This window comes from Manihot esculenta, chromosome 18 (assembly GCF_001659605.2).
Source record: "Manihot esculenta cultivar AM560-2 chromosome 18, M.esculenta_v8, whole genome shotgun sequence".
Classification (NCBI taxonomy): domain Eukaryota; kingdom Viridiplantae; phylum Streptophyta; class Magnoliopsida; order Malpighiales; family Euphorbiaceae; genus Manihot; species Manihot esculenta.
Genome location: NC_035178.2, coordinates 3,482,254 through 3,505,920, shown reverse-complemented (window position 1 = coordinate 3,505,920; position 23,667 = coordinate 3,482,254). Strand labels below are relative to the sequence as shown.

At 34.1% G+C, this 23,667-nt stretch overlaps 3 protein-coding genes and 1 pseudogene across 3 annotated transcripts; 3 read left to right on the top strand and 1 right to left on the bottom strand.

The window, feature by feature from the left end:
- Positions 1-1,438: 1,438 nt before the first annotated feature.
- On the top strand, positions 1,439-3,854 carry LOC110606922 (transcription factor bHLH95). The gene is made up of 3 exons (XM_021745931.2): positions 1,439-1,876; positions 2,718-3,167; positions 3,448-3,854. Exons 1-3 carry the CDS (start codon positions 1,466-1,468, stop codon positions 3,544-3,546), a joined length of 960 nt encoding a protein of 319 aa, XP_021601623.2. The 5' UTR covers positions 1,439-1,465; the 3' UTR covers positions 3,547-3,854.
- A 1,772-nt stretch (positions 3,855-5,626) lies between these two features.
- LOC110606921 (probable serine/threonine-protein kinase At1g01540) lies at positions 5,627-9,090 on the top strand. The gene is made up of 7 exons (XM_021745930.2): positions 5,627-6,602; positions 6,815-6,919; positions 7,076-7,198; positions 7,289-7,459; positions 7,561-7,690; positions 7,790-7,999; positions 8,617-9,090. Exons 1-7 carry the CDS (start codon positions 5,935-5,937, stop codon positions 8,767-8,769), a joined length of 1,560 nt encoding a protein of 519 aa, XP_021601622.1. The 5' UTR covers positions 5,627-5,934; the 3' UTR covers positions 8,770-9,090.
- Positions 9,091-10,603: 1,513 nt separating this feature from the next.
- Positions 10,604-13,016, bottom strand: LOC110606920 (annotated as a pseudogene).
- A 6,827-nt stretch (positions 13,017-19,843) lies between these two features.
- LOC110606862 (subtilisin-like protease SBT3) lies at positions 19,844-22,360 on the top strand. Its single transcript, XM_021745845.2, has one exon. The coding sequence runs from the start codon at positions 19,873-19,875 to the stop codon at positions 22,207-22,209; it is 2,337 nt and encodes a 778-aa protein (XP_021601537.1). The 5' UTR covers positions 19,844-19,872; the 3' UTR covers positions 22,210-22,360.
- Positions 22,361-23,667: the final 1,307 nt, after the last annotated feature.

Sequence of the window (23,667 nt, the reverse complement as noted above, 5' to 3'; positions counted from 1 at the left end):
ATAATCAATATAAAATTAAAATTTAACTTAATTTGTTCAGTAATTAAATATTATTCACCTAAGAAATTAAGTTCGAGACTATAGACCTGCAATATCCTACTAATATATATAAATAAAACAAATTCTCTAACTTTAAAAATAAAAGAAATATTATTATTATAGAGCACAAGGGCGAATCATTTTGTCTTAACAACCCTTGTATCTCCGGGTATCAAGTTTTTGAGGAAGAAATGAACATATATAAGTCACTGTGTGCAGATTCTATGATTAATTAGGATGATTTTGTATTAGTTTTCCATAAATAAATAATGAGAAGCAAAATAAATTTCAGAAAAATATTTATTTAGACTCTATTCACCAAACCAATCATAGAATATAAAATGGGTCCCTCATAAAAAAAAAAAATCAATATATTTATATCTTAAAATTAAATCGATACACCGATCTAAAATCTTTCCAATTGGAAAAATTATTAGAAAAATGAAAACGAGGGGTTGTTGAGCCCGCAGTTTTGAAGACGCATTTCTTTACACATGACACGTAGGAAGCCACCACTTTGTCTTGGCTTTATGCCTTGCAATACGTACGTACGTTATACGCGTATACGTTTCCTTGGTTTGGTGGTGGTGGAGAATGAAGAGTGAAAACTACCATATTAAAATACCATATATAATTTTTTTTTTTATTGATGGCAAAATGGAGGTATACAATTGCTCATTGTTATTTTCAATTCTGCATTATATGCACAACAATTACAATTATCTATTTCTAAAATCCATTTTTAATACATCTTTAAATTTTATTTTCAATTTTATGTTAAATTTAGAAACATATTTTAATCTATTTCCAAAATTATTTTTTATTATAGACTTTCATTCATTTTTAAATTTCATTGCTTTTTTCCTTTTTAATCCATTGCTAAATATAATATAAAAATTTAATTTCTTTTCATTGGAATTCAATTGCAAATTATATATATATATAAATACACATTTTATTTCCACCGAATTAAAATAAGATGTGAATATCTATAATAAATTAAATTCATCCGGTTATTTTGCTTCAATTTTGTATTTACTAATCTTAATTTTTTTTCTTTATGTGTAGTCTAACTTGATTTCATCTCTAATAATATATATATTGCTCATTTGATAGACTTAAATTCGAGTTCTCATATTCTAATCTCTTACTCTAAAAATTTAATTTTAATTATAGTCAATGATTTATATTCTTTACAGTTATATTAACATCAGTTAAAATTATTTTCAATAAAGTTAATATGTTTTAATTTAATAATATTCAAACTATTTGTAAAATTAATAATAAGAATAATAATAAAATAATCAAAATTTGGGAAGAAGAGGGTGATGAATTAAGTTTGCATAGTGGACCCGGGTTGGGAAATCTTTACATGATGTGCTTAGTTTCCGTTTTTTGTTTGGAAGCCAAATAACGGCATTGTCCCATGATTATATTTTGGTATCTTCTCCTCTTTTGCTACTCTAAAAATTCTTCCTTTTCTTCCCTTACACATTCTCTCTTCAATCCAAACATGTCTTCAAATAAAACCCATCAACAAATCCCTTCAAGAGTTCATTCCAATTCCGATAATCTCCCTTTTCTCTGTCCAAAAAAATTGAGCTTGGAGACACATAATTCAAGCTCCAATAGCCTCACACATATGGAGACACCAGATGCTCAGCTAGGCCAAAAGAGAAACAGAAAAGGGGTTGCAAAAGATGGAGAGACTGTTAATTCTGTTGGTGGCGCTGAATCAGAGCATGAGGTTCACATCTTGACTGAGAGAGAAAGGAGGAAGAAGATGAGGAACATGTTCACTAGCCTTCATGCTTTGCTTCCTCAACTCCCCGCTAAGGTATTTGTAATTGTTCAAAATTGATGTAAATTATATGTAAAAGATATAGACTAAACAGAAACACATAACATATTTGCTTTAATGCTCCTATGATATGCAATAGTGGGTGTCTTGATATGAACGCTAAGAAACTTCATTAGCATTGCCATTCCACTCATCTCTCTTATTATTTTAATCGATTCCTCCCAATTTAAAAAATAATGTATATGACTAAATTTCAGGCTTTACTACTCCTGTAGTGTGATCGAGTTCTCCTACCTTTTTGTTAAGATTTGGAGAAGTGGGTGATCAGTTTCATAGAACTGAATACCTATGAAGAAGCCACACTGCAGCCTCCAGCAAGGAAAATCCTTTTCCTTTGCATGCAATTAATGGATTCCAAGTTGATTCTTCGTATACTAGTTCATGATGAACTTGTTAGCTTTAATTCGTTGATATCTTGGTTGGGAATTTGCCTGCCAGAGGACATGCCACAGTAACTTCGCTTTTTAGACTTTAGGGTTTTCTGATTCAAATGCTCTCAATCATAAATATTGTCAGTTTGTGGTTGATCACGTACGTCTATTACTGTTCCATGGTCCTAGCTACTAGCAGTCACAACAGGCGCCACTGTAGTTAGAATTTATTATCCCAATTAAATACATACAGTTCAGCTTTTGATGGCTCTAGAATTGGATGCATATTGCTTCATGAATGTATACATAGATATGTTAATTTCTAAAGTCCTTTATTAACGGGGCAAATTCATGACAGCAAAATTTAAGGATTTAATGCATGGTCAAATTGTAACCCTGTTACACTTCATAAATATAAGTATCATCCAAGTTTTGCTCTTATGCAGGCAGACAAGTCCACCATTGTCGATGAAGCAATAAAATACATTAAGAACCTCCAAGAAACTCTTCAAACGCTACAACACCAAAGCCAAGAAAAGCTTCAAGGAGTAACAATTGTTGACAGTGAACCATCAGTTATCACATCACATACAGAAGCACTTGAATCCAGGGAAGCTTTTATGGCTCTTCAGGGATCATCAAAGAGTTTCACTATGGCTACGAACATGCCTCTTTCGTTTCCAGTTTCTCTTCCCCCGTCTTGCTTCCAGACATGGTTTTCTCCAAATGTTGTAATGAACATGTGCGGGGGTGATGCACAGATTAGTGTGTGTTCACTGAAGAGGCCAGGGTTACTCACCAGCATCTTCTATATCCTGGAGAAGCATAAACTGGATGTTGTATCTGCTCATATTTCCTCAGATCAATTTCGTAGCATTTACATGATCCATGTTCATGTAAGTATATTTTATATATGATAGTCTTGCTGGCTTTTTAAGTTTTTATTTCTTTGTTTTGGATGGGTCCATACGCATGGCTAGGGTTTCTTTCATTTAATTGGTTGTATACTGTTTTCTTTTAACTTTTCAAGAATTCAAGAAGCTTTAAGAGCATAATTCTTGTGGATAGCCGTCCAGTGTGGCAACAAACATTTGTTGGTCTTAGGCAAAAAGTGACACTTTCATTATTATCTCCCTTGTTTGCTTTTTCTAATGTTGGGAGGCTTTTTATGATCAGGCTGGTGGGGTTTCTGGTCAGTATCCAGAGGCATTGTCAGTGGAAGACACATTCAAGCTAGCAGCAGGAGAGATGAACTTATGGCTCCTGTCATGTTGATTCCAGACAGTCAATGGGAAACAAGAACTTCCTCTACAGCTATACCTTCCTCTACAGCCATACCTTGCTCCACAGCCAGCAGGAGAGATGCATCTGAAATACCTGAACTTTTAGAGCTACCTTGCTTTACTAGGAGTTTATGTGTATCCAGAGAATATGATGTTCTAATTAGCTTGCGTATAGTTAAGCCATTACTCTGTAGAAAAATGCGTTGTATTTCTGCAACAATGGGGACCAAAAAAAGAAAAAGAAAAAAGTCAAGTGTATATAGAGATCAAAGAATTTATAGAAGTCAATTCTCATATATACATATACCCATTTTGTCTGTCGAATTCTTTGCTGATGAATATTCCTCTCATGGATTTAGGCTTTTAGTTTTCATAAAACAGATGAAGATGATGCACATAAAATTGATGCTGTATACAGGTATCATGTTGTAAGTTTTCATTATCAATTTTAATTTACTATAATCTTTAGTATTATTTAAATAATAAACATTATTTAAATTTAAAAAATGTGATGGTTCTGAATTTATAAATTTAACATATTTTAATTAAGTTTAACCAGACAAGTATCTAGCAGTGGTAATATAAAAATAAAGTTAATTAACCTATTTTGATTATAAATTTTCTATTTAAACAAATTTTTAATAATATCAAAAAAGTAAAAAAATAAAAAAAACTTTTGAGCAGAAGAAGGTATGATGCCTAGCTAGGACCCAAGTTGATAAAAAGTGAAGTTGAAGGAAACATTTCCTCTGGTGTGTTCATAATATATAGGAGAAAGACAGTCTGATTTCCTACTCATTTAATGAGATGGTGAAAGAGTATGGAAATCATGGAAACTACTGCTAATGACATTTGAATATGACACCAAAAAGTAACAAGATATTAACCATGAAGCCATTGGGTCCAACTCCAAGCACTGTGGTTTTCCCAGACTGCTTTAATTTCTTTTATTGCTTGCTCTCTCTCAAGGATAATAAGTGTCTCCCCTCTCTCACCTTCTAACACAAAACCTCACATTGCTTAGAAGCTATAACTCATTATTCACCCCAATATGACTATGCATTTAATGCTACAGGATCCACAAGATTTTACATCTTTGTGGATCACTACTGCTGCTATTATTATGGTTCCTATATCAAAAGGATAAACAAATTAAATATATAATTTCCTTCTTCAATTAATTTTTAACACTTAATTTTTATAAAAAAAATTATAATTACTTTATTTCTATCTCCATGACTTACATACATTTTAATAAATTTACCCTTAAATTATAATTTAATAATAATTTAAACATATTTAACTTTTTAATCATATATCAACGGTAAGAAAATCAAATGCTATAAAATGAATATTTAAATATTTGAATTTTATCTAATTATATGTAGAGACTAACCATATATAATAAAGAAACATTACAAAAATACATAAAAGGGCAGATGACTACTGAATGAGTTAAAAATTTGGAGAAATAAATAATAAAGAGATTGAATTGTGGTTGAGAGTTCTCCAAATGGGGACCAAAAGCATCTAATCTAATCCACAACTGAAGTTGAAAGGCATGGAGTTATGTACCTCTTCAATTGGCAATCTTGATTCTACTCCACTTCCATTTACTAGTGATGGGTTGGATTGGCCCCCATGGCAGCTTGTGGCCCACACTTGCTTAATATTGGGCCCATATACACAACCCAATTCCTCCTTTCTCTTTTATTGTCATATTCTCTTCTCCAAATTGAAAAAGCCAAATGCCTTTCTTCTTCTTTGTTTTTCTTTCTAACTTCTTATTACAATTTTTTTTTATAAAAAAAATAATAAATATTTTGCTCAAAGTGGCATAAATGGCTGTGGAAGCATCCAAAACCAACCATAAAATCCCACCAACACCAAACCCAAACCCAAAATCCAAAATCAAATAAACATAAATGTAAATTAGACCCTAGTGTTTGTAGAGTAGATTAGATTCCTCCAATCCATTCCACTAATTTAAGTGCCTATATTAGATAAGACCCACTAATGCATAATTTAGACTTTTAATTACAGTCACTACTAGAACCATTTGGCAATTCCTGCTTTCTAGAAGTCCCATCAATGCCAGCTGCTTCCCTTCTCTATCTCAATTTCTAACCCCACTCACTCACTTCTCACTTCACTGTTCTATGACTCCGTTTTTAATCTTCCCATTTTTCTCTTCTTTTGTTTTATGAACTTTTCAGTTTATTCCCTTTCTGCCACTGCTCTGTACTTGTCTGCATCTCCTTCTTCTTTCTTCTTATTCTCTCCTGGGTGCTGCCTCAAGGAAGAGAACAAGTGTAAGTAGTAGTAGTAGTAGTAGTAGTAGAAGAAGAATAAGGAGGAGAAGAAGAAAGAAGAGAATCAAATGTCTAATCATTCTTTCTTGAGCGATCAGATGTCCAAGAGAACCTCAATCTTCGGTTTACGTTTGTGGGTGGTAATTGGTATCTGTGTTGGGGCTGCCATAGTTCTTGTTCTGTTCCTTATTTCTCTCTGGTTCACTTCTAAACGCAACAAGAATAACAATACTGCCGCACAATCTAAATTCAAGTCATCTATCAATAATCCCACAATCCCCAGCGTCTCCAAGGAAATTCAGGAGATACGCTTAGACCCTTCGCACCTGGCACCTGTCCCTAAACCGCTTAGCCCGGACCCAGTGCCGGAATCGGAACCAGTCCTGCTTCTACAGTATGAAGAGGGTACTAGTCCGGTCGGTGAGCGAAACAGAATTCACATTGAGATTGGGAAGGATCACAGAATATCGTATCCGGAGCGTGCTGGTGGGTCGGGCCATGGAAGCGGAGAGACCCGGTCCGGTGCTCGTTCCGGTGATCAGGCCGGTGCATCTATCGCGGTACCAGAAGTTTCACATTTGGGGTGGGGCCATTGGTACACTCTTAGAGAGCTTGAGGTCTCTACCAATGGTTTTGCTGATGAGAATGTGATTGGCGAAGGTGGGTATGGGATCGTTTACAGTGGTATCATGGAGGATAATACTAAAGTTGCTGTCAAGAATTTGCTTAACAATAGGTATAACATCATTATTAATACTTTTTTCCATGCGGGTTTTTATCTGTACCTCATAATTTGAGTATACGGGTTTTATTTGCTGGATGTTTATGCATTGGCTGTCCTTGTTTTTCTCCTCATTTCTTCGAGTGTTATGGTTTTGCTCTTCTAGCTTGCAAACTTCGTGGTCACCGAGATAGGATGGGATTCAAAAGTTTGTTCTTTTTATGTAGGGGACAAGCTGAGAAGGAGTTTAAGGTAGAAGTAGAAGCAATTGGTCGGGTTCGGCACAAGAATTTGGTGAGGCTGCTTGGTTATTGTGCTGAAGGAGCTCATAGGTACTTACCATTTTGTACTTTAGACTATTGGTATTTGTGTTTCAGTAATGCAAGTTGGGATTTCTCTCTTCACTCTTCAAATTTCAAAGTACCTTTCCGGCCTTTTATTTGGTTGTGTTATATTGCTGAACTGAAGAAAATTCATGGTTGTTATAGGATGCTTGTTTACGAGTATGTTGACAATGGAAACTTAGAACAGTGGCTTCATGGAGATGTTGGACCTTGCAGCCCTCTTACATGGGAGATTCGCATGAATATAATACTTGGAACAGCAAAAGGGTACTAATTTATAACGCATAATTAATCATAAGAGATTCAATTCTTTGTGTTTTCTGCCCTTCCTGAATGTCTGCAAATGTTAAAATATAGGTTGACATACCTGCATGAAGGACTTGAACCAAAGGTTGTTCATCGTGATATAAAATCAAGCAACATTTTACTAGATAAGCAGTGGAATGCTAAAGTATCAGACTTTGGCCTCGCAAAACTCTTAGGCTCAGAACGGAGTTATGTGACCACTCGTGTAATGGGGACATTTGGGTGCGTCCTAAATTTTATTAGTTGTACTTCTATTTGATATACGCTCCCCATGATCTTAGTCCAGTTAAATTTGATGAAATTTATGTTCTTTTGTTCAACAGATATGTGGCACCAGAATATGCCAGTACAGGCATGCTGAATGAGAGAAGTGATGTATACAGTTTTGGGATTCTTCTCATGGAAATCATTTCTGGAAGAAGCCCAGTCGATTACAGCCGCCCTCCAGGAGAGGTTTTTATCCAAATTTACTTGATGATGTATTTCAACCAGTTCAATATAATCTTCCTAAGGTTTTTCTATTTGATTTTTACGGTTGAATCTAACTTTCAGGTGAACCTAGTTGATTGGCTTAAAACAATGGTGACAAATCGGAATGCAGAGGGAGTTTTGGACCCTAGGTTACCAGAAAAACCTTCTACAAGAGCACTGAAGCGTGCCCTTTTAGTAGCTCTTCGCTGTGTGGACCCAAATGCACAAAAGAGGCCAAAGATGGGGCATGTGATACATATGCTTGAAGCTGATGAGTTCCCCTTCCGAGATGTAAGTTCATATAGGTGTGAAGCAACTAATCATTCTTTTAAATAGGCCTTTTGGTTTTCAAGCTAACTGTTGTACACCTTGTTAGAGTTCCTTTTCCATGTTTCTTTTGTTTTTATTGTGAAATTGTATCATACAGCTTCCCATGGTTATATTGCTTTAAAGTTTAAGAGGAATCACTGTCATGCATTGAAAACATTTTTTATGGTAGCTCTTCATGTGTTCACTTTAGTTTTTAATGGGAAGTTTAATGGCATTGTGCTTGGATTTTCTAGACTTTGTTATTATCAACTCACTCGATGCAATCCTAAGTACTGAGAGGGGCAATAAGCTTTAAAATTTGATCTTAACTAATTTGCACGTATATTATGTTTGTATTTCTTCTGTAAACTTTTGTTTAATAAAATATAGATAAAGTTAAGATAATAATTTTTTCCCAATTCACTTGCTCTTGGGTTTATGGTTTATGGAATTCTGGTTTTGTGGGGTTGTTGAGGGGTTTGAATTCTTTGGTTAATTTTAATATTGCAGTGAGGATTTCATTTCTTGAACATGCAAGCAGAACAATATAAGCTTAAAATCCTTTTCTTTTTCAATAATGCCTTGTGCTCTGATTTCAGGACCGCAGAACTGGAAGGGAACACGGGCGAACTCATTGTGATGTTGAGAAAACAGATAAACGTGTAACTGAATCAGGGGACAGCAGTGGTTACGAAAGTGGTGCCCGAACCAATAGATCATTGTGGAGAAAACAAGATCCTGAAGAACAGTAAGTAGCCTTGCTGAACTTGTACAAGATGAGCGGATTCACCCTATTTTTGTTCATATTGTTTCCGTTCAGATCTGGCATATACAAATATCACCGACAGATCCACTCTTACCTGTATATGCATACGATTACAAGTTTGCAGTATTTGTAGATCATGCAGCATCATGTGTCATTGTGCATGTAATCTGAAGTACTGTTCTTTCCCTGATGTGTGAAATCTGAATTTTGTTTGATTTTATCCAGCGGTGTATATCATTGTCTATGTAATTCATCTTAGAAATGATCAATCTGGTAGAAATTTCGAAAATTATTAGTTTTTTCTTTATGCTGTATTATATATATGTTGATGTTCATGAAATGCGTCCTTTTATGTTAAAAGGAGATTTCTTTTTGGCGTGTGGTGTGAGACTGAGGGTGGGGGAGGCTTTTGGTGGAGGTTAGGGTACAAGATACATTAGCTTTTATGGTCAGCAAAATCTAACTACAGTTGTTTGTCTCACCGACAAAGAACTAGTTGCAGACATTTGCCATAAAGCTGGGCAGGTGGAATCACTCCAGTTATTTCATGAACCATTAAATCAGAATAATTGAGTATAAACTTTGAATGTTTGAACATAAATCCCCTCATCAAAAGTATTTTAAGACAAAATATTTGTTAAATTATATTGCCAATGGATAAGAAAACTTGTGACCTGCAATTCGCATGTGGCACTATTGCAAATACTCCTGCAAGCTTTTAAGGTTGTGGGGGCCGAGTCGTGACAAGAGAAACCTTGACAGCTAGATATGAACAAGGGATACGTTATCTTTGGGTCCCAACAATGTGTTTGTCTAGGCCGATTCTGCTCTTCAAAGAAAAGGTATGATAAAGCTTTTTTCTTCTTTTTCTATATTCGGCTTTGGTCTGTCTTATGGCCCGTAATCTCATGTCTACGTTTGGAGGTATGCTATTTAAGTTTTGTGATTGTCGCTTCTCTTATGTTTAGTGGTCTTAAATTCATTGAAATTTTTGGTGGGCCTGCCAATATGGGCCACAGTGTAAAAATCTCACACGTGAAAGTTGAATGATTGTTATGGCAGGTTTTTTCCCACTTGAAACATGTTCATTTTCGAGAAAATTTCATTGAAGAAAAATGGTGGCAAAAATAATTTTTTAAAATGAGAAATTATCACGATTTGATTAAACTTACATATTACGCTTCCAAAAAAAACAGGAGAGCCACGTGACAAATGCTGTGGTCATAATGGCCGACCCAAATGGTTGAATTCAGTACGCACCTGAAAGTTGTGCATAATCTGCCACAACATTGCATCCGTTCATTTTCATGTACGGCTTGTCTTAGCTGTACAAAGATGAAGATTTTTTTTGCTTAAAACAGAAAATTTTGTTTGACTGAGGATGGTGGAAGCTCTCGCTTACGTCCACCGTTCCATCATTGCTCCGATTCCCATTCTTTTGTTTTATTTGGGTGCTAAACTTGCTACTGTCTGTAAGCTTCGATTTCCCAATCTAGTTCTTTTCCTTCGCTGCCCGACTTTGCTTTAACATTTGAAAATTAACCTGCAATGGATCTTCAATTGTTGTATGCAGAAATTGCGTTGTTTTAATCTCTGGTTAGATGCGTATAAGCATTCCTTGTGAGCGTGTATGTGTGTCTGTTCTTGCAGTATCAGTCATCTTCTTTGTGAAATTGATGGAAGTGTTTGATATAACTGGGTACTGAATTGAAACCTGTTCCTAACTCCTAATTTAACTGGAGGAATGTCCAACTCCTTAAATTGAGTATTAAATTCATACTATTTTCCACATGAATGTAGTTCATTAGTAATAGAGTGACTAAAAGTTATCAAGTTCCAACTCCTGTCAAAACAAATTGTACAAAAAAAATCCACATGAATGTCATACACTTGGAGGAAAACTTTGCGGATATTATGACAAATAAATTAACTAAGAGAGCTGTTAGAATTTGACAGCCACTAATGGGCTAGACACCACATGGTCATGCCGATCAATCCATTTGAGATAACCATATGCCACAGCAGGGGCTTCTTTATCCATCTCTAGACTCAGAAAAACTTTGCTTCTGATATTTTTTAGTGAAAGACAAGGTACTAGGCTCTACTGTGATTCTCATTTCAGGAGGAATCTCTAGAGTTGCCTTGTAAACAGCTGTGTCATCTCCCACATTTGTCACAACCCTGCTAAATTTCTTCACTGTTGAAGGGCCACTTTGATTTGTAAATATGGCAATAAAAGATGGGTAATTTAGGTCGCTCGACTCTTTGCTGCAATTCCATTGACTTCGTCTAATGATAGCAGTCATCTGGCTTTTAGTGTAGCCAAGGCTGCATAAGAAGTCAATGTAATCTTGCACGCTCATGTCGTAGATTAGTCCAGGATCCCTGGCTTTGTTTGGATTGATATGCCCAGCCCCAAAATCTAGAGGTGTGGCTGGAAGACCTGTCCACTGGTCCTTCAAGATTGAATTTGTGTTCTGTTATATATGTTGTGGTCATCATAGCTGATCGGATGGCTGCTGGGCTCCATTCCTGATGGACATTTTTTAGTAAAGCTGCCACTCCAGCAACATGGGGTGCTGCCATTGATGTGCCTGAAAGCAGTGCATAATCTGTCACAAGATTGTACCTGCCAATTTCCATGTATGGGTTGTTTGGTGTAATTGCTGCTAGCACATCCACTCCTGGAGCCAAAATATCTGGTTTTAGAACACCTGGACTAATTGGGTCTGGTCCTCTGGAAGAGAAATAGGCCACTTGGGGGGCTGGTTTGGTGCCCAAATTAGTGGAGATGAACTTCATTCTTTTAACCTTTGGCATTGTCACCCCAGTCGCATATTCTTTAACCAAAGCACCTGCAGCAGTTGGTAGAACCAAGCAAGGAATAGTGTAGTCGCTTGGATCCAGAAGTGGCATATCTGTCATGAATATTCCAGCATATGCGCCTACCCTTTGAAGCTCCTCCTTTTGTCCCTCAACATCTGTTTCAGTGGTATTATCACAGAGGACTATCTTTCCATGAACCTCACTCTTATTTAATGCACCATAGTAGCAGATTGCTTTGCTTCTATTACCGTTGCCATAGTATAGATAAGCATCAGTAATGTAAATGCTTTCTGGGAAGTATGTTGTTCCTTCAACTGTCAATCCATTTTCCAGGGTCATGGTACCAGTGAAACTCCGATCAAGTGTTCCAGCTCCTACTGTTATGATCCAAGGAGCTCCATTGTATGTTGTATTATGGCCTCCATCATTACCAGCTGCGCATACAACCAAAATTCCTTTCTCTATTGCTGAAAGAGAAGCTAGTGCAATGACATCATTGAAGTAAGGTTTCTGTGTAAATCCGAGAGACAGCGACATGATGTCGACCCCATCCGTTATCGCTTGGTCCATTCCTGCAAGAACATCACTTGCTGCACTCTCTTCTGAATCTGTTGCGAAGAGGACCTTGTACATGGCAACATGTGCTCGTGGTGCTACACCTGCTGCAGTGCCTCTTGCATAACCGAAGTGACTTGCACCAGGCATATGGTTTCCAGCAGCTGTGGATGATGTATGGGTTCCGTGGCCGTAAAAGTCTCTCGGTGAGTCATAGTCAATCTCAGTGGAAATACTTCTACCTGCTGCTTTGAGTCCTTTGCTAAAAGATCGTGCTCCAATGAGCTTCCTGTTGCAGCTAGAAGTGCTAAATGCTGTCCCATTCTCACACAGGCCTTTCCATCTCTGCGGCACTGACGGGATCCCCTTGTCATTGAAACTCTCACTTTCTGGCCAAATTCCAGTATCTAGGATTCCTATTATCACATTTTCGCCATATGATGCACTTCGCCATAGGCCATCCTTTTGTGTTAGTCCAAGAAACTTGGGGCTGTATGTTGTGAATAGTTTGCCAAAGGACTCCTGGTATGTGGCGAGATGAGCTGGAGATTTCTCTATTTCATATAGTTGAGATAGTGTGAGCCTTGCACTGAATCCGTGAATGACATGGTTGTACGAGTACAAAAGCATTTCCTTTTCATCAAAAGGATAAGATAATGACTTTAGGGTGTGACGATGCCAGGATTCATGAGTTAAGAATGAAGTAGGCTTATGGGAATGATCCATGTGAATAATATAAGTCTGGAGTTGTTCACTTTCTGAGACTGCACTGGCACTTTCCAGCACCAATAATAATAGCCAAGGCAATGCATGGTGCAGAACAAGATCGAAAAAACTCATCTTTCTGGCCATGTCTGAGACCGATAATGAGGAGTCTAAATATATATGCGATACACACAAATTGTTAGCTGTTGAACATAAACTTTAAGGTTCAATTCATTGATTTTTCCTAACTTAAGTTACACAATAGTAATTGTCAATTCCTTATATTATTCATATTTCTTTTGGTTTTTTTTTGGCAGCAGTGTAAGTGTTTGTTGCTTAATGGAACAAAAGATTCTAGATGAGTGCCAATAATAAAATCTTTTCTTTTTGTTGGCTTTGTTCTTTTCTTTCCCTTTGATTTCTTTTTTTTGTAGCAACCGGTCAATGATTTCATCCTTGATGACGAGCCTGCGAGAGAACAATTAGAAGCAAGAGTTGCAGCCAATTGGAACGTGGCTGATCTTTGCTTCATTTTATGGAATGAGCTCCTCCATTATGTTGGATTATTATGAAGTTTAATGAAATATTACTGATTAGATTTTGTTAGAAATTTTAACCAATTTAAAAAAACTAAAGGTTAGAGGCTGAAATCTGTTATTGAAAACAACAAAGAAAAGAGTTATTTATAATAATAAAATCCTAATATGAAAAATTAAAAAAATTTAAAAAATAACAAAAATGCAAAATTGACCCCTTAAACGATGGAATTTTTGCCTTGAATTTATTGATTAGGCCTACGACTCTTGTCATACTTTTAAACCTTTGAAAGTCGTATATCTCGAAATGTCTTTTCTAAAAAGCTATAGTGGGCTTCCAACGAACGTTGGCAGTAGAAGTTATGTCCGGTCCAAGTTTGCCATAAAGTCTAAGGCTAATTGCTCCGCTTTATTCGCTTTTCTTATAAAGAACTTGACCTCGAGTTGTCATCAGCAGGATAATATTAAAATAGATTCACCACGTTAAACGTTTTGAAAATTTTCATATAATCTAGTTGGTCAAGAATATAGGCATTGTCATTAACCTTTTGTATAATCTGAAATGGACCAATCTTCTTTGGGTCAAGTTTTTTTTGTCTCCACCGTATTCTTTGCGCAAGTACACAATAACTTGATCACCGACATTGAAGGACTTGAAACGCCTATGTTTATCAGTTGTAGTTTTATACTTATCATTAGCTTCCGTAAGACATTATTGTATCTGTTTGAGAACGTGCACATGTTGATTTGTCAAGTTGTTTGTTGCAATACTGTTATGAAAACATGTAGGAAAGGCAATCAGGTCAACTGAATGTGCAAAAATTTTCTTGTATACAACTGTAAAGGGTGACATCTTTGTAGAGCTGTGGACAGAACTGTTGCAAGTAAATTCTGCTTAGACAAGAGCAAGATCCTAAACAATTTTTTTATCACTGCAAATGCAACGTAAAAAATTGTCAAGAGTATAGTTTACTACTTCAGTTTGGCCATCAGTTTGGGGATAGGCCGCACTACTGTATTGAAGTTCAATTTTAAAATGCTTCCATAAAATCATCCAAAAATGAGTTAGAAACTTCACATCTCTCTCAAAAGTAGTGGTCTTAAGAATGTCATGTAAAGAAATAAACTCTTAGAAAAACAATTTTGGAATATGAGAAACATCATTAATTTTCTTGCAAGGAATAAAATACGCCATTTTGGAGAACCTGTCAACAATAACAAAAAAAGAATTAGATCCACGTTGAGCACGTGGAAGACCAATAACAAAATCCATGACAAGTCATTCCAAGGATATTCTAGAATAGGCAATGGGGTGTATAAGCCCGTATTCTACGAATAACTCTTATGAGTTTGACAAACTGGGCACTTTTAAACCATCCGACCTATATTTTTTTTAATTGTGGCCAATAAAAATATTCCTCTAAACCAGCAATAGCCTTATCATGCCCAAATGATCACTCAAATCTCCTCCATGGATCTCCCGAATCAATTTTTCTCGCAAAGAAAAGCGAGGAATGCACAACCTATTCTCTTTAAAAAGAAAACTATCATGTATCAAGAACCCATTAGGAGGCTAGCGAGCCTGGACCTTCGCCCATATATCAACAAAATCATCATCTACAGCATACAAATCCTTCAGAAATTCAAAACCCACGACCTCCTAACTAACTGTAATCAACAGAGCAGTCCTCCTACTCAAAGCGTCTACTATCTTAATACTATGGTCAGCCTTATATTTTATGACATAATCAAAAGTTCCAAAATAAGCTGCCTATAGAGTATGCATCTTATTCACATATTCTTTAGTCTTAAAGTAAATCAAAGATTGATGATCGATGTGAATAATAAACTTCTGCCCCATTAGATACTGTTTTCAAGTTTTAAAGGTCCGAAATACTGCATATAATTCCTGCTTATAAGTAGACCACTTCTTTCTAGTATCATTCACTTTTGCACTGAAGAAGACAATAGGCCTATTAGACTGCGATAACACACCGCCAATCCCAACTCTACAAGCATCACATTCAATATCAAACAGTTTATCAAAATCGGGTAGAGCAAGAATAGGGGCAGAAGTAAGCTTATCTTTAATCTCTTCAAAGTTTTTGCTGGCAGTGTCAATCTAAGTAAACTTCTGCACTCTCTCTTTCTTCAAACAGTCTGTGATAGGGACAACAATACTGTTGAAATTTCTGATAAACCGCCGATAAAAAGTAGCAAGTTTATAAAAGCTGCGAACTTCTAAAATAGTTTTAGGAATGGGTCAATTCCATATTGCTTCTACCTTCTTCTCATCAACATGTATCCCTTATGCACTAACAACAAATCCAAAAAATAGAACGCCCTCTATCATATAGATCCATCATCGTCATCCACTTCCTTCTCATATTCAACCACCTACTCAACCACATTAACTTGTCGACAATCGTTATTAACTCCTCTGTATTCTGGACAACCATTCGATCGATGACCAAGTTGCCTACAGCAATAACATATGTCTCCTGTTGATTTCTGATAAGGATTGATTCTGTCTCCTTTGTCTATTGTAGCGGTGATTGCTTTTCCCTTACTGTCTCTCCTTTCTTCCACAATACTCTGAGGATTGCCAGAATTTACAATCCTAGAAGGTTGTCCACTGTAATTACCTCTATACTACTGAGTTCCTGTTGAACTAGAATTTCTGTAATTAAAATTTCGATTAGATTGAGGTCGAGACTGCCAATCAACACGTTCTTCTGCTCTTTTTTCCATTTCAATAGCATCTACCAAAGTGAAAATCGCAGCGACTCCCATCATACAGCGAATGTCATGATTCAATCTCCTTTGATAATGAGCAACCTGCTGGGCTTCGTTCTTATAGTTTTCACACCTCGCCTACAACCTCAAAAACTCCTCTATATGTTCATCCACCCTTCAACTCCCTTGAATACAATTATGATACCAGTTATATAAAATCTGAGCGTGATCACTAGGCAAGAATCGTTGTTCAATCGTCTACTTCATCAACAGCTAGTTTCGTCCGCCAACCAATTAAGGACAGATTCTACATCCAACGAACCAGAAAAGTTTTGAAAATCTGTCTTTATCTTGTAACTTTTGTGATAATCCTATTGGGGATTGGCAGTCATAGGATTTGCGATCACAAGATTTACGACCACATGATTTGAAAATGGTTGTGGGCTTTCGGCTTTAGTGGGTTGGTTATTACCCTATTGTAGGGCTAGCTGTCCGATCATCTCTCTCAATTTTGCCAAGAATGCCTCAATTGCACCGAGTCATGCCAATTGATTGTCGGCCATGGATGAATTTCACTTTGATACCAACTGAAATAGGACTTATTAGAATCTTTCAGGAGTTTTAACTAATAACGTTTAGCTAAGACGAAATTTAGAAAAACGAAAGGTTAAAAGAAGAAACTCTTACTGAATTCTCGAAAGTTGAAAAAAATACTCAAATAGTCAAGAAAATGGCTATTTATAATAATAAAGCCCTAATATGTAAAAAAATAAAAGTGTAAAATTAACCATTTAAACGATAAAATTTTCACATTGAACTTTGTGACCAGGTTTATGGCTCTCGTCACACTTTTAAAAGTCGTGTGTCTCAAAATTTTCTTTAAAAAAAAATATTGTGGGTTTTTAACGGACGTCGGCAGCATAAATTATATTTGGTCCAAGTCTGCCATAAAATTTAAGACTAATTACTCTGCATAATCTAATTTGTCTTTCCTTGATATCAACTCCCCTTGCAATGGCTTTTTAATTTAGAAGCTAATTATTGTCTACTTGTGATCTTGATAAATTTTCTTTTTTTGTTTCCAATCACTGTGGGAGTCACAAGATTTCTGAAATCTGAACATTTACTTAGCTGAATGAATAAAAAGTGCAGGAGCCTATATTTATTGGGGGAATCCTTTTCTTGTAATACCAAAATTTTCTGCATGATGTCAAGAGTTTGGAGTTAAAATCTCTAAATTAGAAAGTCATACAACAATTAGACATTAATGATATTATACATATAACGATTGTATTATAAGATTTTTCTTTCATTTAGTCAGTTTTTGTGCTATGTCTTAGGTTATTATATATTACTCAATTCAACTCATTGTTTACAAATCATTATGGCCTGCAGAGTTGAATTTATGTAATATCTATCTAAAGTTTTCCCTTTTTTATCCCCTTAAAATTTTCACTGGCAAGTCCACTCCCATGCATTAGTCTACAAAACATAAATACTCTTTTCATCCTTAATTATGATTTCATAAGAAAGTGAATATATAAGTAGGTTTCAGATCATAGGCTGAACTATTGCAGAAGATAGAGGATGCGATAACTACAAAGAAGAGGTGGAGAAGACGGCAAATAAGCCATTTGTCACTGTTTCGTGATACGAATTTCGTTGCAAACTTGGGGGCTTTTGTTTGATCACTTCTGCAAAGCTTTACATTCCTCAAGCATCTTATGTTTTTTTTTTTAATGCTGTTTTTGTTTGCACTGCAGGCTCTGCTTCCACATTTTCTTTCTTGTCCTGTGTGTATGCTGCATACGATTTGAATTATTATTAGTAATTAATTAATTAATTATTAAATTAGTTTATCATTCTACTAAATGTTAAACAATTCTATAACTTAAATTCATTTTAGAATAAGAAAACATAATTCTTGATTAATTATGAAATTTTATTACGTAACTATTAGTATGTTTAGAATAAAATAATTTAAATTTTTTAATTAAAAAAAATTGAAATATTGTATGACTTTTAAAGCATTTATTAATGAATTATGCCAAATAAGAAAAATATAAACACATATTGGTGGAAAGCTCCTTTCATCTAATATTATATGCTTGAAGGAAAAAATAGACATTTCTTTTAGACATAAATTGGACATAAATTTCTGGTTCATTCCCTGTAGGTTGGACCAGTAATCAATTAGTAATTAGATAGGACGTTTGTGGCCAAGGTCGGAGTGGATCGATATTATCAAAATTATTATTATTATTATTATTATTATTATTATGGATAGTGATTTTTTTTTTTTTTTTCATCTTTGTGGATAGTGATTGAACTTGCAATAAGAGGTGACTCTCCTTCTTGTAATAAATCAATCTTTGGACATAGCAAATCTCGAATATATATGAAAGCTGACCATTGAGTTCTCAGATTTTTGTCATTATCCTCTAGTAATCAACAATAAATCAAATATGCCTCACGCCTCATCCTATATCTTCAATTAATTAAAATATATTATATATTTAAAGAATGATAAATCACACCTACATATTAGACTTACTATTAATTGAATATTTATAAGTATTTATAAAGTATTAAAATTTTGGTCAATTAATCTAAAAAATTCTACATTTATTATATATATATTTACATTTTAATTCTATTTTTTTAATTTTAATTTAATTGATTCAATTTTTATAATTTAATATAATTTTAGTCTATATGTAAATTTTTAAATTTTAATAATTTATACGCAATTTGATAATTTAAATAATATATCACATGTAATATTATTATTTTTTTATATAAACTAATAGTCAAATAATTGAAAAAATTGAACGTTTATATTATTTTATATTCTAATTCAAACGTTTAAATTTTAAATAAATTGATTTAACATTTATATTTATATATAATTTTAATTAATTTTTAAAAATAAAAATGTAAGGATTCAAATAAAATATTTGAATATAGTATTTTATTATTTTTAAAATATAAATTAATTTTATATATGAAAATAATGTCAAACTCATATTTTATTTAATTTAATTGATATATTTAATTTTAAAAATAATAATAATTTTCATTTAAAAAAATAATAATTTAACTGTTAAATATATAATATAAATATATTATTTTTAATTATTGTTATGCTCTTTATTGTAGATTAAATAATATATTTGTTATAAAAATATTTATAATTATTATTATAAAATAAAATTTATTGCGATGAAAAAATGTGAATTATATATTTAATAATTATATTTTTAATTTTTAATTTTAATTTTAAAAATTGATTAAAATTATATTTAAATATAAAATGTTATACTAATTAATTTAAAATTTAAATAATTAAATTAAAATATAAAATAATACAAACATAAGATTTTTTTCGGTCGGTTAACTGATTAAAATAATAATAATAATATATGTTGCTTACTATTTAAATTATCGAATTGCAAACTATTAAATTTATAAATTTATAAATTAAATAAAATTATACTAAAATAAAAAATTAAATCAATTAAATTAAAATTAAAAAAAAATAAATTAGAATAGAAATACGACGTCAACATTAATATTTTTAGTCGAATATCCTTAAATTTTTCATGACTCATTTTTTATTGCATTATTTCCTATACGAAAAATAATACTACATACGTACCATCATAAATTCAACTATATATATGAGCGGATGAGGAGGCGATCCATGCAACAAAGCAAAGTCTTCAGAGATAATGGGGGAAAAAATGAAGATGCTTCCCCTTTTCCTTTTCTTTCTTGCCTGCCCTTGTTTCTTCGATGCTCGTTCTGCAATCTCTGCTTTAGAAGACAGGGCCACGTACATCGTCCATATGGACAAATCTCTGATGCCCAAAACCTTCAATAACCATCAAGACTGGTACTCATCAATATGCAATTCCCTCAAATCTACCTATAACAATCTCTCGTCGTCACACAATGACCATAGTCTCCCATCATCATTTGTCTACTCTTACGATAACGCTGCTCATGGTTTTACTGCTGTTTTATCTTCTTCTCAACTTCAAACTCTAAGAAATTCCCCAGGTTTCGTTTCTGCTTACAAAGACAAGACGGCCACAGTGGACACCACTCACACTTACAAATTTCTTTCCCTCAATCCATCCACCGGCCTATGGCCTGCTTCCAATTTCGGTGAAGATGTTATCATTGGAGTCATCGACAGTGGTGTGTGGCCAGAGAGCAAGAGCTTTAGAGATGATGGTATGACTGCAGTACCTTCCAGATGGAAGGGAATTTGTGAAGAAGGAGAAGAGTTCAATTCCTCCATGTGCAACTCAAAGCTCATTGGAGCTAGATATTTCAACAAAGGAGTTATAGCTGCCCATCCTGGGACTAAAATTTTCATGAACTCTCCAAGGGACATTTTTGGACATGGGACCCACACTTCCTCCACAGCTGCAGGGAACTATGTTGAAGATGCAACATATTTTGGCTATGCTACTGGTACAGCAAGGGGTATGGCACCACGAGCTAGAGTGGCTATGTACAAGGTACTCTGGGAAGAGGGTCGCTATGCCTCTGATGTTCTTGCTGGTATGGACCAAGCTATTGCTGATGGTGTTGATGTGATTTCTATCTCCATGGGCTTCGATGGAGTGCCACTGTACGAGGACCCCATTGCCATAGCCTCATTTGCAGCAATGGAAAACGGAGTGGTGGTCTCATCTTCAGCAGGAAATGAAGGGCCAGATCTTGGGACCTTGCATAATGGGATTCCATGGCTCTTGACTGTTGCAGCTGGTACCATTGATCGCTCATTTGCTGGGACTTTAAGTCTAGGCAATGGCCAAACCATTATTGGATGGACTTTGTTCCCAGCTAATGCATTGGTTGATAATCTGCCGTTGATTCACAACAAGACCTTTTCAGCGTGCAACTCCACTAAGCTGTTATCTCAAGCTCAGTTTGGCATCATCTTATGTGACGATATTGGGGAAGTTTTTAATCAAATGAATGCTATTGCAGCCTCTCCAAATGTGGCTGCTGCTATTTTCATTTCAAATGATCCATCTTTGTTAGAATTAGGCGGCAGTTATAGTCCTTCCGTTGTGATTAGCCCCAGTGAAGCATCGGCCGTCATTGAATATGCCACAACTTATGAGAAGCCTTCCGCTAGCATGAAGTTCCAGCAAACCATTACAGGCACAAAACCGGCGCCAGCTGCAGCTATATACACTTCAAGAGGTCCCTCGCCGAGCTATCCTTCCATTTTGAAACCGGATATAATGGCCCCTGGTTCTCAAGTTTTGGCCTCTTGGATTCCAAATGGACAGTCAGCTCAAATTGGATTGAACATATACTTGTCTAGTGATTTCGATATGATCTCTGGCACATCGATGGCTTGTCCTCATGCTTCTGGTGTGGCTGCCCTCTTAAAAGGTGCCCACCCTGAATGGAGTCCTGCAGCTATTCGGTCTGCCATGATGACCACTGCAAACCCATTAGACAACACTCAAAATCCAATCATAGACAATGGTGCTGAAAAGTTTGCACATGCATCTCCATTAGCCATGGGAGCTGGCCAAATTGATCCTAATCGAGCACTGGACCCAGGTCTGATTTATGACGCCACCCCACAAGACTACGTAAATCTCCTATGCTCCATGAATTACACAAAAAATCAAATTTTGGCGATTACAAGATCAAAGCGTTACCATTGTTCAAACCCATCTTCTGATCTCAACTACCCATCTTTTATCGCTTTGTACGATAACAAAACAACATCAGTGATGGTCCAGAAGTTCAAGAGGACAGTAACAAATGTGGGAGAAGATGCTGCTACTTATAAAGCTAAGGTTACTGCACCAAAGGGATCAATAGTTACCGTCTCACCGACAACTCTGGTGTTTGGGAAAAAATATGACAAGCAAAGCTATTGTATTACCATAAAGTACAGCGGGGACAAGAAAATGAGTGTCCAATTTGGTTCCCTCGTTTGGATAGAAGAGAATGGAGTTCACACAGTTAGGAGCCCTATCGCAGTTTCCCCACTGGTAATTGCTGGAGGAGTTGTGGCCAATGCCGTTTGATGTACAACAATAATTTCTAGTTCTTTCAACCTATGTTTGGATGTGGGGAAAATAAGGAAAGGGAAAGTGACTTTTTCTTGTTGGAAAAAAAAAATTAAATAAAATAAAAGAAGAAAGGTAAATAAGTTTTTTCCTTATTTTCCTCTAATTACTTTGGAGAGAAAATAATAAAATAAAAGATTGGAAGTTTTTTTTTATAGAATCTCAGGCAACATTGACAAATACAAATAAAATAAAAGATAGTTGACAATAACATTGATTTAGGCAAATATCCTTTTCGAAAAGGACCAATAACAATTAGTAATGATTGAGGCTATTGATTATATTATTATCCCAGAAAGCATCTAAAGACAATATGGCCTCTATAATTATTTTTTTTTAACTGTAGGTTTAACTCTATCAAATAAAATCAGATGCAATAATAATTTAATTTAGAGGTTAAAACATGAACTACACCTAATTACAGTACATCTAAATTCTCTTGGATTGATTTTGAAATAAAAAAATTTAAATGAATTCTTATAAAAATTAATACATAATTTTATTTGTTTTTAAAAATAAAATTTTTATAAATAAAAAAAAATATTTTTTTCATTTTAAATAATGAAATTAACAGAAAAAAAAATAAATTAAATTAAATTTTTATTAAATCTTTCATTCTAAATAAGAGAATTATAAATAAATGAAATTATTTAGTGTAATAATGTATTATTTAAACATAAGCGCAATAGGTGAGAAGTATAAATTTTATCTCTAAATTAAGATTTTTTTTATTGTATAAAAATATTTCTTTTTATTTATTCTAAATTATAGACATTTTTTTAATGATATTGTATTTATTATTTTACTGACGCACCCCTATCAGTATATACAATAAATTAAGTTTTATTAAGTAAAAAAGTAAAAAAAAAAAAAATTCTATATTTTTACTAATTTTATTTTATAGTATGTGATTTTGAATCAAAATAATATTAGTAGTATTATACCGTTAGTAAATAGTGATAATTTTTTAATATTATTAAAAAATATTGACATGATGAATAAAATATATTTATTAATTAAAAATATAAAAAATATTATATAATTTCATTTATTTTTATTTTAGAGTCATTGATTTAATTTATATTAAATTAATATTTTATAATATAATTTTTATATTAATATTTTTAATAATATTTAAAAATTATTTTATTTATTAACCGTATAATATTATAAATATTATTTTAATATAAATTAAATAATAAATTTTAAAGTGAAATATCGATACAACAATATAATATATTTTTATTTATACTTTTCACTTTTTGTTAATTGAAGGAATAGTTTAGTAGTAGAGTAAATATGAGCAGAAAGAATAGAAAACATAATAAAACTTTAACTATCTTAACTATATTTTGTTTAATTTATATAAAATAATTAGTGGCCTATTTTTATAATACGAAGAGAGTGTAAAGTTTT